At 39.6% G+C, this 17,971-nt stretch overlaps 2 protein-coding genes across 2 annotated transcripts; one reads left to right on the forward strand and one right to left on the reverse strand.

The window, feature by feature from the left end:
• Positions 1-3,359: 3,359 nt before the first annotated feature.
• Positions 3,360-10,701, reverse strand: LOC144649137 (uncharacterized protein TM_0508-like). The gene is made up of 5 exons (XM_078508592.1): positions 10,465-10,701; positions 8,875-8,938; positions 7,833-7,912; positions 6,040-6,187; positions 3,360-5,533 (listed from the first exon to the last, which is right to left on the reverse strand). The coding sequence occupies exons 1-5, from the start codon at positions 10,543-10,545 to the stop codon at positions 5,208-5,210; spliced, it is 699 nt and encodes a 232-aa protein (XP_078364718.1). The 5' UTR covers positions 10,546-10,701; the 3' UTR covers positions 3,360-5,207.
• A 984-nt stretch (positions 10,702-11,685) lies between these two features.
• On the forward strand, positions 11,686-15,406 carry LOC144652084 (uncharacterized). The gene is made up of 3 exons (XM_078512118.1): positions 11,686-12,210; positions 13,349-13,538; positions 14,438-15,406. Exons 1-3 carry the CDS (start codon positions 11,695-11,697, stop codon positions 15,082-15,084), a joined length of 1,353 nt encoding a protein of 450 aa, XP_078368244.1. The 5' UTR covers positions 11,686-11,694; the 3' UTR covers positions 15,085-15,406.
• The last annotated feature ends 2,565 nt before the right edge of the window (positions 15,407-17,971 follow it).

The following is a 17,971-nucleotide window of genomic DNA, read 5'->3' on the forward strand; positions in this document are numbered from 1 at the left end:
CTCGGAATATCGAACAAGGTACACTACAGAAATTTTAAGTTAAAAATCACGCGACAAACCGTACGCTTGAATGGGTTTGACCTCATCGGCTCTATAAATATTGTGTTTTACACGAACAAGCGCGTTTAAACATTTCCAAAGGGCAACTCAAAGGCCGGTTAAGAGATATCCGGTGTTTTATTTCGTGTTTTCGTGTTTTTGCACTGTAACTGTTATTTTTGCCTGCGGCGTTTAGACTAGCCCCTCCCCTGTAAATTACCGTTCTCTGAATAATAGGTAAAATATAGAATCAAAACAAAACAACTTTTTTATTCAGCCAAGGTCACCAAGAGCTGAAAGAACGCCCGTATAAAACGTCTCTTTCATCGATAAACTTTCGCATTTATACATCGCAACAGAAGCGAAAAGTGAAACGCTTGCACAGATGTTTTTCATGTACGCGGGTTCATAAGTAATATGTGAAATGACGAGTCAGTGACAAACAAGAGTAATTGAGTCAGGCAAAATTCTCGAAATGGTCCAAAGTCCATGAATTTCAAAAATAAACCTGTTTGTTTTTGAAACTATAAAAGGTTCTGCTCAATTGACATACGTAACTCCCTAACTGTGAACATTTGTTCCGAGGTCAGTCTTCAATCTTCTGTTGCGTGTTGCATGGTACGGAAGTAACATAGAACAACATATAACCACAAAAACAACTTGAACTCGTTCAAAACAAAGTACTTAAGGTTTAATCTAGCTGACTCAGAATTATTTTATAGTCTATTGACCAATCACGTTACGGGCTACTGAAGAAACGAAAACAGGGTAAAACACGGTACGCATACAAGAATCGCATAGAGAAATCCCCGTTGCCTCTGCCAAGGTCGGTTTGATCCGTTTACAAAGCTTAGCGAAATTGGAGAATTCAGGATCTGATAAGTAGAGTCAAGAACTCTCAAAATTCTACACAAAAAACAACTGGCTAATAATTCCAGAAATTAACCTGTACTTTTGTGCATGCAAATTTCCGTGTCGTCGCAGTGGCCTTGTTTTTTAGGAAAAAAACAACTTGAAAACTATAAAGGCATGACTCAGTATGGTATCAAGTACCAATATCTAAGTACTATTTTTATATTTTTAGACATGGCAAAAAATTTATGAGTGATAACAAGTGAGTTCCAAAGCGAGAGCTAACGATATTACCAAATCTGCTGAACACCACATGTTAATATTGTAAGACAAAAGCTATTTGACGCTAACAGGGCGGCCGCATACTAACTAAGTGGGCATCTTTTTTAAAATCTTCAGTCTTTTCTCATTGTAGTTTAAAAACTAACTCTATATAGCTAAAAACGAAGCTTCGCGATCGGCTGAGATATTCGGTTGTTTATATCATCTCTGTAGTCTAACCCTTATTCTGGTCGGTAAATAGCGAAAGAATTTCTTTCAGTTCGCTATCGCGCTCTTTTGACTCTTTTGAGATTATTTTTGTGAGTCGTAAAATAAAATGGACTATAGTTTTTAGCTTGAAATGGCAATGACTGTGTTTTTTTCTATGTGAATATGATAAAAAGCCTGGGGCGTGATTTACCTTGATAAGTAGCCGTGAAACAAAACTCAAGTTTTTAGTTTGCCATGAGTTGCAGAAATTGTTATTTGGTGGTCTTCACCGGGAAAATTCGAAAGATCATAAAATAAAATAAAAATTAAATCCCCACCCCCTTTTGGCTCCCTGCTGTTATCGCAACTTGATGACTTCATGTCTTTACTGATACCGGCCAAGTATCACGGTCATGTCGAAGACCACATTACATTAACTGTGGTATTTGACGGATCGAGAGTCACGTTCGATCGAGCCTTGTACACCCCTGGGTCGATATATCAAAATTCTAACATGACTCCGAGGCTTTCCGACTAAAAATGCAAATTTTAAATATTCCTTCGTCTGTTAATTATCACAAGAGACTTGATACAAAAAAAAAACAAAAACAAATATAAATTATTGGGCAGACAGCCTCAGTGATGCCTTTGAATTTTTATACAGTTGAACCTCTCTAATACGGACACCGAAGATCCCCACTACGACGTCAATTTTGACTTTATTGACAGCTTTAAGTATATAGTAACTCAAAATGTTCTGTAACGCAATGCTGCAGGTAAAAATTTACACTTATAGCCCTGTTATAGCACAAATCCGAAAACATCTAAGAAGAATAAAGTGTAACGTTGTTGTTTTTGTAACCACAAACAAGAAAAATTTCATCACCAACACAGAATATCATCACCTGATCACTGGAGTGCCCGTTGTAAAGAGGTTAACTTTATATGAATTTGTTCCCTGGGGCCGAGATTTAATGTCCGTTGCCAGTATTAGAGAGGGTCCGTATTATAGAGGGTTTTTTCCGAAGAAAATATATGAGAATTTTGTTGGGAGATCGGAGATTGTCCGTATTAGAGAGGTGGCCGTTTTAGAGAGCTGTCCGTACGGAGAGGTTCGACTGTATCATGAACGGGGGCTTTAGGGCTTTCTCTTCCCCCAACCTAGTATGGGTACCGGCGAAATCTTAGGGCAAACCTGCCGTGCTTTTCATTTGTACGTAGAAACCAGTTGTTTCGAACGTGAAAAATAAGATGGAACGGTCTCTCCCACCAAAAAAATTTTCCGGAAACAGTGGAATACTTTCAGAGGTATTCCTCTTTTCTCGTTTTTACCGGAATGCTCGATCGGAATATTATTACTGTACCATTTTGCTTCTCAGTTTTGCTGTTACCGCAATAATTTAATTAATTACCATGCTTCTCGATGAAATAAGCCGGCTGTTCCGATGGGAAATGAAATGGAAAGTCCCTTTCCACTGGGAAGTTTTCAAATGGTACATATTCGCCCCGCACAATTTAGCCTGCGTTGCAGACAAACTAAGGGCCTGATTACATGACGAATTTCAGCCCGGTTTGCCTGGCTGGAATTTTGTTGCGATTACATGGCGAATTTCAGCCCGGGTTGAACACTTTGAAAACTGAAAAATCATCGTGGCTGCCATTTTCTTTCGTTGAAAACCTCACTGCGCATCCGTAACTCACTTTTCAGCCCGGGCTGAAATTTGAATGCGATTACAAGAGGTTTTTCAGCCCGTTTGCCCGGAAAACCGGGCTGAGATTTCAGCACGGGCTGAAATTCGCCATGTAATTAGGCCCTAAAACCCCGGTATAGTCCGACAGACTATACCGGGGTTTTAGTTCGTCTGCAACGCAAGCTAGTACAGTTGTGTTTGTTGGAAAATTCTACTGTTCCATTTGCCAGAAAATCCCTCACTGGTTTTTCCAGTACCGCTTAAGTTCCGCTTCAGGGAACAAGATAGAGACCAAGACAGAAAGAATAGGGATACAGTTTTCATTCGAATACAAAAATATCCGAAATTAAATAAAAACAAAGTCGAGGGTCGATAAATGGGGCAAGGAACAACAATACACAACTAAATTAGAATATATTACCATACGGTGGAGACACTATTGTTATTTGCAAAAGATATACACGGTTAAACCACACGGATGTTTTGAAAAGTAAAAACAAAAAGATGTTGACAGCTATTAACAACTGCAACTTTATTTTTATTTTCAAAGAATACCCAAATAAATTCATTTTTTTTATAATCTAAGCGTCAGAAGTAGACGTTTTTTACATGAAGTAAAACCCTTCATATACAAATTGTAATTAAAAATTTTTAATATAACGTCGGAAAACGTACCGATGTTTGAACACCTTTTGCTTAAAAAGCGTCACTTTTCAAACAAAAAGAAATTCTGTGTACATAACGTGGAGGCAAACCCACACTTTGTGATAAAAGCGAGGCTTTGAACTACCCGGCATATATTAATATTTCTCTAGTAAAATTACTTTGTCTTTTTGTTCTAAGAAAATATTATATTCCTCCCATTTCATGCCTGCGGTTAGAAAATATTAACAACACGCAACTGAAAAGCCATCAGTACGACTTAAATAGTTATGATATCAAACCTTTAGTAGAGTTACAGTTGCTTTTTTTTAGCTGACACGACATGTAATAATGCTTTACCAAGCAAATACCGCATATCTGTTTTAATTTCCCCCGCACGCAGCAAACATGGCGATTTTATGTCATTATCTTTCGTGACATAAACCGTGGCTCAAATGCGACTAAATTTCCATAGAAGTGGTTTAGTAAAGTAAAAGCTTTTCTTGTAATTAAAAAAGCATCTGAAAAAAGTTACCCACTTTTGAGCCTTCATATTTGACTCATGAAGGACTTGAAACCGTGTATAACTGAAATCAAAAGGCCATACAAGTCATACTGGCCGTTTACACTTCGCCTACGGGTTAAAACAAACAATTCCAAGACATCTACATGCAAAAGGCGCCGCAAACATTCACGATGATAGAAAACTAAATGCTCCGACTGTTTGACTGCTTAGTTGTTGGAGTAAAAGAATTGGTCGCTAGAAAACGGAGAGAGTAACAAATAGTTGTCTTGGAAATGGTCTCTTTTCGTAGAAAAATTTCCTCCCACATTACTGTTCAAGCTCTCGAATAAAATTTTCGCTGCTACACCTGCCATACGTGGGTGAATCTCGGAAGCGTGTATTTAACTCTAACAAAAACGCCCACAGAAAAAAAAAAAGATTGAAATTCTGTAAACAGACATTTGCTTGAAAACAGACTTTTAATTTCGCTGTTCAAATTGCGTGGCGGGTTACTACAATGCTTATGTCACCATTTAATAACCAACATGGTTCTTAGAAAAATATATTACATATCTATTAAAATTTAGCGTAACTAAGAGCTACGGAACAGAAAGGTTTCTTGAAAGAGTATATCATGATCGTCTATACAAAAACACATAAAAATAAATTAACCTAGAGCAACGCTCTCCAGCAATACATATGTTTCGACCAATTGCGAATTAAGGTACACTTGAATAGCACCGACAACATGAAACTAGGAACAGAAAAAATTAGCTGAACTGAACGTTCCTTTGGCAGTGTGAGCCTGTAACAAAAGCCCACATCTCCTCGCTGCTCTTATTACCTCGTTCTTGAAAAAACGAAAAGGGCGCGAATTTTGAAATACGTCATTAGATTCTAAGCTGCTGATTGGATAAAAAGTCGTTCGCTTGCACGCAAGGCGGACGGCTTCAAAAAAAGGGCGGGAAAGTTTGGGAAGTGTGCAGAACAAACAAAACAATAACACATCAGGATATTTGTCCAAACTGAACTCTGACATCTGGTTCATCGTTAAGATTAGCCGCAGCTTCCTTGAACACTTCTACAGTGGCTTTGTCAAAGTTTGTAAGACGAACGAGTTCAACAGAACTCTTGGGCTCTGCGCGGAAAAATTCCAGCGCGGCTGAGAACAAAATCTTGGCGCAACGCGCCTTCGGAAAGCCAAAGATCCCGCTGCTTATGGCGGGAACAGCCACGCTGCTGAGAAGCCTTGAGTGACACTCAGACAGGGAATTGTACATGGCCGAGTGCAGGCTGTTATCTTCGTCCTTCTGGCCTCCTTCCCATACTGGGCCTAACAAAAATCAGAGTTCAGTACATGTAGTTTAGGTTCCCTTCTTTTTAGCGCCCTGCTGCAGCCTATAACATGCAGACTGTCTTGGGGAAACATGCTAAAACAATGGCAGGCGAATGAGCCATGCTCCAAATAATTACCATCAATTTCAGTAAAACCCGAATTTTTGAATCAAAACTCTTAGGAGCAGTTGGCGATAGAAGTGATAGGCTCACGTCAGTCAAAACTTATTATGACCTTATGTGAACTTATAGACCTTATATGGCGTTGGCTTTTACCCGCGGAGGTCAAATTTAATCTCAACTTTAGTCGACAAAAGAATGGCGAAAAATTCTCAAGTCTGGTGGTGCAAAACATTTCTGGAGAACAAAATTGAGGATTTCTCAAGGCAAATTTAATCTTTCTTCTTTTCACTCAATTCTACTCAAAGCCAAGAAAGTCAATAAATACTAGTTATCGCTTTGGTTTTTTTTTTTTTTTTTTTTTTATAAAACATGATATCCTACCTACTGCGTGGATAATAATTTTACACGAAAGACTTCCAGAGCCAGTAACTGCAATCTCTCCAGTCTTCACCGGACCGTTCTTAGCCACAAACTCGTCACTCTCAATTTGGATTTGATTTCCACCATTTTTAACAATTGCTCCAGCTACCTGGTAAAGTAATGAAGTAAATAATATAATGATAAATAAGTCCTGTATATATTTTGCCTGGTGCACCGTTCTAACTACCGTTGGGGGAAATGCTAGTTACCCTTCCCATCACCCACCGCTCACGCTTCGCTAGACTTTCAAAAAGGCTTTCTTCGCTCTTTTTTTTATTTTGAAAACACGTGGGTCGCTTGTGGCAAGTTAACGCTTGCTTGTTGAAAGCCTGTGGAGGAAGCAGGGCCTGCAGAGCTGGCGGAAATTTCCCCTTGTGCAGTGGCAGAGGGGTAAAGCTTCAAGGGAAATGAGCAGCGAATCTGGAGGCCCCATTAGGGGAGGTCTGAGTATCATGTATACCATTATTTTTTTTGCCTAAATATTATGTATCCCGTTGATTTCTGTGGTTTGTATCCTTAACTTTGATGTTTGATATCTCTCTTTTTTCACTTTTTTAAATGTCCCGTATCCCTATAATTTTTCCCAAAATGTCCCGTATCCCTATAATTTTTCCCAAAATGTCCCGTATCCCTATTTGTTTTTAACCTAGACAGTATCCAGTATCCCGATAACCCCTAAGAGGGCCTCAATCTGCAATATGTGGTACTGAACAGGGTATAGCATACCATGCATACGGATTTTAAAAATGGGAAGAAATTTGTGTAACAAAAATCCAATAAACTTCTCATAAGCCCAATTTTGTTTCCAAGTTTCGTGATGCCTAACCCTGACTGCACACATTCCCTGCTTATGGTTCTAGTTGTAATGGTAACAGTAAAAACACTGAATGTTTCAGTGCAAGCCTGTTGGAGAAAATTAATTTTGGGTGTTTTGAAATGGTTAGAAAAGTGTGATGACAGTATAAAAAGTTTTAAAGTGCCTATGAAATGAAAACCAAGTTGAACTCATATGAAAGGCCTTTCAAATTGAAGAAAGATGGTGTTTTCCTTTTCCTGATATCTTTTCTCGTTCCAGAGATATTAACGATTTTGTATTATGCAAATTAGATAACTGATGACGTCATAAGTTTGACAGTAATTGGTGTAAAAACACAAAATCAGTAGTATCTCTGTAAATACTAAAGCAAAGTAATTGAAACTTGGCACCAGATTTGAATTACAGTACTTACCCGCTTATAAGAACCTGCAATTTAAGAACCTGTTAGCCTAAAAATATCAATTTAGACCCCAATTACATAAGAACCTATTTAGCCTATTTGAAACAGGCGAAAGGTTCTTATACAAATTAACCTAAAAAAATCTTCATATATATATATATTTCATATCATTAAATCAACTTTTAGCCTGATACTGAGAATTAAAATATCTACTAAAATGGGTCATGGCCACAAACTGTACTGTCTAAAGGCCAGGCCTGTTTTGGCATTAAATTAATATACATGCCACCTTTCTACCATTCACAGGTGTATAATATATTTCCCATTAAATAAGAACCTATTTAAGAACCTGCGTAGCCTAAAATTCCACTAAGTACCATTTACCTAAAAACCTGTTTAGGCTAAATTTGAAAAAATGGGTTCTTATAAGCGGGTAAGTACTGTATTTATCTTGACTTTGTATAGAAATTGTATAGACCCCTTCTCTTTTGCACTCCTATCTGGGCCTGAAATGTTAAAAATAAATCAAATACTTACCCCTCCACCATGTTTCAACCAAGAGTTTGCTGCATTCACAATGGCATCAACATTTTCCTTTGTCAAGTCATTTTGTACAACTTGAGACAACAAGAAAATAACCAAAAAATAATAATAAGATACAAGATCAGATTTAAAAAAAATAATGAAGTTCCTCCAACTATTAACATACAGAACGATTTGGTAGTGACTTATAAATTTAATTTTTTAAATGCAATCCAGTGCTCGAAACTAACTTTTGTGAGTGGTCTTCCATGGACAAGTGAACTGACTCGGAAGTTTATATTGGACCTAGAGGAAACTTAACTGGTCCCATAATTAATAACTTGCTTTAATTTACAAAGAACACAATAAGGAAAATAAAGATATACAAAAACAAACAGTAATGAAGGGAAGGAACAGTGTACTCGTCCACGAGCAAATTAAGAGTTAGTGGAAATTTCACTTGTCCCCTGGGAAATTTAACTCGTTTTTGGTGAGTGAACAACCGTTAGCTTCGAGCACTGCAATCTTTCCAATCAGAATGTGTTCAGACTGCACTAGAATAGGATCACCAGGTTTCCTGAGGAGTTGATGTGCAGAACTGTGGATGATAGCAAATCAATTTCCCTTTTAATTTATTCTTGTTTAAGCTACTGTTTTTGCAGTGTATACTTTAACAACTTATTGGACCCTTATTCTCAATGACCAGCAGGTAACTTACAGCAAGGCGCCCAAATGTGTGACCACTTTTAATTTATTCACATTCTTTCGTGCAGATTTAATCCAATCAAAAGCCGTGGATAGCTTGCAGTTGACTTCTGATTGGATTAAATCTGCACGAAAGAATGTGAATAAATTAAAAGTGGTCACACATTTGGGCGCCTTGCTGTAAAAGTCATGCCTTGCTAGTGCATGTTTGCTAGAACACATCACTCTTAGCTGATAAATTATTAAACAGCACAAAAATTTCTTTGAAATCTTAAAGTGTGTCAATTTCATCCACAATTATTTTTATGGTGTGGTTTAATGTAAGATTATTAGAAATACAATGTATTGTTACCCTCTATCCTTTTAGTTGCTTTCTTGTCAAGTGAGGAGAATATCACTGCAGCATGAACAGTACCCTGAAAAGTTAAGCACATCTCACTGATTTAGTAAGTTTTTGCTGTGCATATTTAGTACACTAATTAATTATCTGATTAATCAGTTCATTACATTTAACTGGCAGTTTAATAAAGTTAATATTAAATAGCTTTAATGATAATTTTAACTGCCAATTTAACATTGCATCTATAAACTCAAGTTAGCTAAATAAAAAACTCTGAGATGTCAATTTTGTTAATTTATTAATCCTGAATTTCACCACAAAGGGAGATATTAAATACAGTTGTATCATGTTTTTGTTCTGTTCTGTGACATCTTCATTATTCTTTAAACATTTCTGAAAGTCTTTTCGCCCGAGTGTGAATAGTCAGCCACCTCTTATCACTCCAACTCGGTTTGGCATGAGAAAGCTAGCGATTTACAGCCAAAAAATCCATATTGATGAGTGACGTTAGTTATCCACTAATTTATTGGATTTCCGGACTAATGACAACATCTGTGTTTATCCCTAATAATGACTAATAATGACACTGCAAGTTGGGCACGATGGAAGGCACCTATATTCGTGAGCTAGATTAATTGTGCTCATTGCTAATTAGGAGATTCATAAAATAATGCATTGATTGAGTGCAAACATTTCAGCATGTTTGCAGTGGACAACTTCATCGTGTAAATTAGGAATCGGGCCATAGAAGTTGCACATAAACTAAGATTTGGAGGTTTAAAAAACGAAGCTGTGAAATCACTAAATGACATTGCTTTGGAAAATGATGAGGTATTCGCAGGTTATAAATCTTTGGCTCTGCACCTCATGAGCAAAACTCAGAAAAACTTGGATCAAATTTTGGTGGTGGTACAATATTAATTTGGCAAAAAAAATAGATATTAACTCTGGGCAAGACTGCAATTACTTCATAAGGGGTCGAAAATGCAGCACTTAAACGAGAAATTTAAACTTTTAAATTTTATTAAATTTTGTTACTGTTACACATTTCGGATTGTTTTGTATTTAATTGTATAAAACAATATTCAAACGCCTTCATATTTAATTGTTCATTTGTAAATTATAAGAAACACACAAAAATATCATGGAAAAGCCTGAAACAAGCAAATTGAAAGGAAACAAGCAGACGATATCCTGCCCCCTGCTGGCACGTTGATAATCCCAGCGGGAACCTACTGATCCAACTAGTGAACCACAGGAGAAAGTGGGCCGACAAAGGACGAGAAGGCGAGAGAGAGAGGAAAAGGACAAAAGACAAACCCGAGCGGCACGCAGGAAGATGACGGGAGGACGACGCGGGGAAGAGAGTGACCAGTCGAACCGCAGGTGCCGCCCGTGGCGCGAGACGCAGCCGCACGGCCGGAACAGAGAGTGGTCGGATGACAGAGTGAACGAGTCGAGCACGCGGGAAGAGATGACCCGGTCGAAAACTCGCAGGCAGTGAAACAAACCGAGAAAACGGGGTCCGCCCCGCTGGGACGTTGATAATCCCAGCGGGATTACCTTACTATTATCCAATTAACAACTACAGCGAACACTTACCCCTGAATGACTTCTCGCAAAAACGATCCCACTGCTACTTTTGACTGCTCTGACTAGAGAAAGACATGCTCTGAAGAACATTATGTCACATTGCTCCACGCAGCAGCTACAAATCGAGCAACCATATCATTTACTACGAGTCTAGTGGAAGGGCGAGGAGGTCGGCCAGACGGTCAGACGAGGAAGGAAAGAACTGCAAGAAGCTGACGACTGAAAATGGCAGATGTTTTTACGAGCCGACAACAGTTTTGCACAGCGCCACTCCTACAGAAATATATACTTCATATACACGACACAAATTATCCCAACTACTCGAAGCGTGCTTTACGAAAGTGATCCGAAGCTCGGGATCAGAAGTCGAACGAAGTGCTTCGTTGGAGCGGCTTTAGATGATATCGTCTTTGGTAACTTTCTCCGATACCATTCAGGAAACTTTCCATTGTGAAAAGCTTTTAAATTCGATCTCGATTACTTTTTTGGCCTACTTGACATATATTGGGAGTTTATTTATTTTGTTCAAATTAATTTCCTGGGTCAGACCCTGTTGGTTTACTTTTTTTTCGCTTTTCCAAAGCGATAACTTGTTTAACAAGTCATAGAGGCTGGCTACTATGCTGGTAGCCACAAAGACAACTGGAATACGGATGGCTATAAAACTCCTATAAAAATGTATGTCGAGGTCTCTTGCGAGCGCGCGATGAGAATCGTCAATTTACTCAAGATAAAAGGACAGTAAAGTTAACATTTCTAGAGCTATCTTTACTACCTATATTCGTTGTTTATAGGTTGCAAACTCCTCTCCAATCCAACGAGCCTGGCACTGTTGTGAGTCTGGTTTCCCTGTGTTTTCTGTGTTTTCTATGCACTATCAGTACTATATCTCGCCCTAAAACTATGTCCGAACTATGCCAGTTATGCAGACACAGATTTAAAACAGAGTCTGGATAGCTTGCAAAGGAAAGAGTAGTCTAACAGAACATGCGCAACAAAAATATACTCCTGCAAGTTTTGACCTTACGCTGAACAATGACGAGAATGTATTAAACCAGAAGGGATAATCCCTGAAGGATTATGCATGGCTTCTGATTGCGCGCAGCGTGACAGAGCATAGCCAAGAAGGCAGAACGTCATCATTTGTCGGTTTTCCTCGCAGAGTGACCTATCAGGCTATTAAAAAGACGGAAATTTGCGCACATAATGTTGCGCGCAACTCAACATGACACTGTATTTATGTTACCAGCTCAACTGCTTTGCGGACAGATTTGGTCAGCGCACACTTATCACAGTATTAGCACCGGAAGTTGTGTGACAGTCGAAAATATGCCAGCTCATAGAGCCCCTTCTGTGACTCGGAAGTGTCGCGTGGACATCTTCTGCAATCAGACATTCTCGGCATCCGTGGCCATGTGTTCTCAAGCAGTGTTGTTTCTGTTTTGCCTTAGCCTTGTTACAACCAGCGTAGCACAATCGCGCTATCAACAGAGAATCCTCGTCCTTGGAGGAGATGGCATGTTAGGAAGCGAAACAGTAGCTCGTTTGAAGCTTAGAGGACACGACATCACAGTTGTGAATCGAGGGACGTGGTACTGGGACTCCGCGCTTAGAATCAAGCCATGGGTCAACTTTATCCAGTGCGATCGGGAACGCTTTAACGACTGTGCTGATAAGCTGGGGGATATTGCACGCGAAAAAGGCATGTTTGATGCGGTGATCGACTTCAGTGGCTACAAACCAAGCAATATCAAGGTAAACAGAGCTCCTTTGTTGCATACACTGTACAATATCAGTTTGTTGATTGTCTAGACATAATCTGGGCAACGCTCGTGCGAGAGCTCACGTAAAGCAAACTTATATTGATTTGATCTGAACTTTTCAGTTTCGCGTTGTCTCCGAAAAGAAGTCAATGTTATTTTAGCTAACCCGGGCCGTCTGCAAGAATTCGATTGCAGTTGTGTGACAGACAAACACAGTCCGTCATTGACAGGGTGCTAAACGGTGTTTTCGTGATCCGTGAAAAGTCTTTTTCCCCATGCGAATTGTGGAAATGTCTATTTTTTTCGTGAAACCGCGGTGTTTCAGACCCCAAACGATCGTAAACGATCGTACATAGCAGTTCAAAATATGGATAAGAAATTCAATAAAAATGACTTACTTTTCCTCTTCTGCGTGTTAAATGTGTTTCCGTGGCGTTCAGGGGCCAAAAGGAATGATATAAGGAGGTTAAAACTGCGGAACTAAAACTCGCCACTCGCCGGAATCACTTTAAAACGGCCCCAAAACGCCACGAAAACACAAGTAACAAACAGAAGTTTTGAACCCGGTCCTGTGTACGATCGTTACATATTTCCCATATCCGGGGGGGAGGGGGGGATGGGTGTTCTTTGGTAAATTTTTGCTAGGTATGTGCCGCTGGTCTCTCAGAGCGCCTACCCCATTATAGTTTATTATTTGGCCAATTATAGACCCCATCTAAGTCACTTTTGTGTAAATGTAAATTTTGCGATCCCAACTTAGTCACATTCTGTTTAAGCTGATCTCTATAGACCATTTAACTCGGTCATCCTAAAATGAATGGACACATTTTGTTAAACAGAATGTAGAGCACTTTACTGTTCTTCTACAAACAGTTTGTTACATTTGCTAACAATTATTTTTTTACCGGGAATCTTCCCATTCGTTTCAATACCAAAAATCTCTCAATCGTGCCAGAATTTTCTTAACGTGCGACACCCTTCACGGCTCTCAAGGACCTTGGGATACCTGTGGCCGGATATGTCCATTTAGCCGCTTCAAGATTGATACGAGTCCGCAAAAATTCGGCTAAGAAATAAGGGAACCAATTCTCGTCTTTCCACTGACTAAAGGTAATGGTTAATCTCCGCAGGATTTTATGCGCAAGATGCGAAGCAAGATTCGACGATACATCTACATCAGTACTGATTCGGTGTACGAGGTTTGCAAGGAGCCTTCTCACGATGGGCCCACGCTTGAGGAGGACGCTGTGCGCCCAGAGGATCCTAACACAAGAGAGGCCTATGCTCAGAAGGACCTATACGGCAGTGCCAAGTTGGACTGTAAGTAACACCTGACTACTTTAGATTTAATATGTCCCCGAATGACCGCGAAAAAGACTGCAAAAAATAGCAGTGTCAGTAAAAAGATCAATGATAAATGGAAAAATTAATTTCCGTGTGATGCGTTAAACTTGTAAAAGTACAAAATTAAGAAAAGTATGAATAGTAAGTGCCTATGAAACAGTTCACAGTTCCATACGTTTCGGGCTAAGCCCTTCATCAGTGGAAAGTCAAGAGCTAGTGAAGCCGTCCCTGATGTTAAAGAGCTGGTGAAGCAGGGCCTGATGAGCTTTTCGCCCTCCCTGGTGAAATTGGTACTACCCTGAGGCTGATAAATTATCTCTGTGAAAACGTCCTAGTTATCCGACATGAGATCACAAAAAGATTTAACACGAACAAACGAGTATAGATATTTTATTCCTGCCGTGAGGATCAGTTTTCCGATTATACTTATTATCCAAAGTTTTTACTACAACCGATCCTGCGATTCTCGTTGGTTTAGGTCGCTATAGTTTTGCCAATATTAAGCCAAATGACACAAGGTTCATTATTCAGCATTTGTTGAGCAACAAATGCTGACAATGCTGCGACAACAAATGCTTCACTGAACTTATTGAACGGAATAGAGCCAGGCTCTATACCGTTCAGTCAACGACGTTCAACATGTTGAATGGCATATTTCAACATTTAACATCACATAATACACTGTTCAACATTTGTTGAACAGCAGTCGCAACATTTGCATGTTTCTCAACAAATGTTGAACTGTGTATCATTGGCTTTAGACTGAGGTCTTTAGAGTTTATATAGAGATCTAACCTTGAGACAGCGAGGAATAAAAAGCAATAACCCACTTCCGAGTTGTCAACCGGCTAAATAAGGGGTCATTCCTCTTGTAGGTGAAGAGGTTATAAAGAGAGAAAATGAACTATGGAACATCCCTTACATGATACTGCGCCTGCCTGACGTCATTGGGCTCCGGGATAACACCAATCGATTCTGGCATTACCTTCTGTGGATAAGATTTCACGACATCTTTGATCGACCACTCGCTCTGCCGCCAAGCCTCCACAATAGAACCCTGAGCTTTGTCTACGCTGAAGATGTAGCGAACCTCTTGGTAGTCCTACCAGAGTATGGCGACAACGTGTTCAATTTTGCGTACAACCTTGCTTTCCGAGAAACGGTGACACTTGAAGAATTCCTTCAAACCATGGCCAAGCATCTTGGTGTCCCTGAGGTCAAGTTTGATAAATCTAACAACAGGGGTACCCGCTATTACCCCTCGGTAAAGCGCGGCCCGTTGGATATTTCTATGGCGGATAAATATCTTCGCTGGAATCCGCATATGCTTGACCATGCAGTTAGAAAAACCGTGCAATTTTACGAGTACGCGATGCGCTCTTCAGATTTTGAGCATCAACGTAAAGCCATCCTTGATAGTTTAGATGTTCCATCTTATGCTATGGAGGCGTTTAGAAAACGGCTGAAGGAAGTTTATGGCGTGGATTACCATAGGCCGGATAATGTTAAAGACGAGTTATAACAACTGCTGACGGCGCGTCTAGGATAGATTTTGTTAAATCAAACGGTTACGCGTTTGAAAAGAAAATTGTTAAGCGAGCGTTTTTTTATGAACGTTTACCATGCTTTAGACAGGAAAACAATTGCTAAGCTTCATTGAAACATAATTCATTTTTAGAGGCCCAAATACACTTTTATCCACTGGATATCAGATTATTTCAATGAAGACTTTCTGTAACTTTACTAATTTGCGAACGATTTTATTAATCAAAGTCGAAAAAAATTGTAAAACGACGCGCATTCCAGCATTCCATTTGATCAATTAAAATCTTTCTGCCAGATTATGCCACGACATCACTTTTGTGTGTAATATCTAACGTCGTATTGTCGGATTTCACTTGGGTCGTTAAAATTAGTTTAAAAGTTTTCTGAACACCTTGCTCGCCGCCGAGCAAAAAGTGGGAAGAGGGACCCGGCTCGCAATGTCCAAAAACTGAGGAAACAACTTTAAGAGAACTATTTTTGCAAGATCCGAAGCGACTAAACGATGATAGTATCGCAAAACGCCGGAAAATCAACGCAACGCTTCTGAGTCGAAATGTTACACGTAGCGAAGGGTCTGCCCTTTCGCTATAACTCACTTCGAAAAGTGATGGCCTGGGCCGACAGTATCCTTGCGCACGCTTATAATATGGGACACATCAAAACAAATCTTGCCGCGAGACAGAACGCTGAAAAGAAAGCTCCGTGCAACGTAACGGTGGTTTAACAGGGTTTCAGGTCACCACTATGGCGTCACTTTTATGACTCCACTGACAGCTTGAAGTGTCCGGTAACTAAAATGAGGCCCAAACTTGTCTTTGCATCTAAATTGATTGATATACAGCATTGAAACACACTGTTTATCAGTAGAGTACTACCAGAAACCCATAAGGGTTGAAACGTGTAACTTCCTATGATTCGCATTGTACAAAGCTGCCCGGTATATACGTGCTGACAAAAAGGTATTTTAAAACGCAATTCAGCACATCTTAGACAGTAAAAATAGGGTTGTGATAAAACGTATACAGCTAATTCGAGAAAGGTTGTCAGAAAATTGCACAAAATGCAGCGAAAGACGAAAGGAGGGTGGAAGGAGAGAGCAACCACGTGCGAATACTAATAAGATGGCGACATAGGCCGTACGGGACGCCCCCTTCGCAACCTATATATAATTTTTCTTTTATTATGGTAAGCGGAATATCACAATAAAAGAATAAATCATTTTTATAAGCATTATAGGATGCGAAGGGGGCAAAATGCCGTATCCGTAAAACGGCCTATGACAAACGCGAGTTTGCACGTTTTCTTGCACTTCAGACATAAGGAAAGAATTCTAGAAGAATTTTCAAAACTCAAAGACATGCGACAGTAAAAGTAAAGCTACAGAAAAAGGCCTCCTGAGAGGAAAAACAAAATCTTCACATGTAAAAATACAAACTTGTACATTTCCTCTTGGCCAATATGCAAAATTCAAGTGAATACCCAGACCACCTTTCGGTCTTGTCACGTGCACGTTTGTGCTTTTTATTAGCTGTAAACATTGTCACGGTAACTGTCTTCAACCTTTTTCTCATTTTTTTTTCAGTCACACAGTGATTTTCGTCACGCACGTTACTACGTCATTTGAAACTCTGTGCATGCAATTCAACATGCCTCAATCCCGCCGAATAGGGACCTTCATTATTGTCATAGCATATCGTGAAACTGAAAATCATTTTACAAAATGAGGAAAATGAATACGATGAAACAAAGTATTCATGTAAAATAAACTTACATTATTGCCGACTTTGGCGAGAGTTCCGACTGACAGTGATTTCCCTTTATTTCTTTTCGACGAACAGATAAATGGACTTTTGAAACTTGTGTGTCAGTGAATTTTGCTCGGTCTTGCCGATGGAAAGGCACCGCTATAGTTAAACTTTGCAAAGTTAAAAGAAGTAAGCTCTGCATAGGTAGAAAATCGATTTGAACGAAATCAGTATTTTCGAAATTGTTGATTCAGTTAATTAATCTTGCGGTTGATGTGAAAAACACTCCAGACTCTGAAAGCAACTGAAAGCCGTGATGTACGAAACGTGCAAACAGTCTAGCGGGATTTAGCTTAATATAAATTCATTTAAATTACCGTTCTCAATACAAAAGCAAGTAGCGTCGGGGACAGAGCCAACATGCTCGGCAGCAGGTTCGCTCCGCGCCATAACGTAATGACTGAAAAAGAAGAAGTCAAAGGTGATGAAGCACCTCTTGTTGTTGGGAGAAAGCGAGGCGAGAGACCTAGAAACAGCAGTTCGCCAACTAAAACTGATTTGTCAAGCATATGGATTGCGCTCAACAGAATTCAAAGTAACACGGACGAGCTACTTAAAGGAAACCGCGCTCTCAGAACTCGTTACGACGATCTAGAAAAGTCGTTAGAATTTCACATCAACCAAGTAGAGAAATTAGAAACAGAGAACAAAGCGCTGAAGAAAGAAGCGATCTCACTCAAACTTGCAGTGCGTAGTGCCAAGGATCTAATTGCTGACCTAAATGGATAGTCTAAATAAAGACCTAGGTGCAGCAATCAACCAAACAGATGATCTAGAACAATACACAAGAAAGCACAATCTAGAAATACATACTACTTATTAACCGAGAGTGAGGTCATTACAGGGGAATCTCAGACCGAGGCCTTGATGTATTGACCGAGCGACAGCGAGGTCAATACATCAAGGTCGAGGTCTGAGATTCCCCTGTAATGACCGAACGGACGAGGTTAATAAGTTATTTATTATATGGCCTTTAAGCACTATTCAAAAAAAGAGCATAATCATGGGAAAGAACAATGGAGGTAAAACCCGCTCTCGCTCTCGGTGGCTCTCTTCGTC

Source organism: Oculina patagonica, chromosome 4 (genome assembly GCF_052425735.1).
Source record: "Oculina patagonica isolate OP01 chromosome 4, crgOcupat, whole genome shotgun sequence".
Lineage (NCBI taxonomy): Eukaryota > Metazoa > Cnidaria > Anthozoa > Scleractinia > Oculinidae > Oculina > Oculina patagonica.

Coding starts and splice junctions, on each gene's coding strand:
- LOC144649137 (XM_078508592.1), bottom strand. CDS start 10,545: ATGTTCTTCAGAGCATGTCTTTCTCTAGTCAGAGCAGTCAAAAGTAGC. Junction 8,939..10,464: donor TTGCGAGAAGTCATTCAGGG/GTAAGTGTTCGC, acceptor TTAACTTTTCAG/GGTACTGTTCATGCTGCAGT. Junction 7,913..8,874: donor AGCAACTAAAAGGATAGAGG/GTAACAATACAT, acceptor TGTTGTCTCAAG/TTGTACAAAATGACTTGACA.
- LOC144652084 (XM_078512118.1), top strand. CDS start 11,695: ATGTTACCAGCTCAACTGCTTTGCGGACAGATTTGGTCAGCGCACACT. Junction 12,211..13,348: donor ACAAACCAAGCAATATCAAG/GTAAACAGAGCT, acceptor TAATCTCCGCAG/GATTTTATGCGCAAGATGCG. Junction 13,539..14,437: donor CGGCAGTGCCAAGTTGGACT/GTAAGTAACACC, acceptor TTCCTCTTGTAG/GTGAAGAGGTTATAAAGAGA.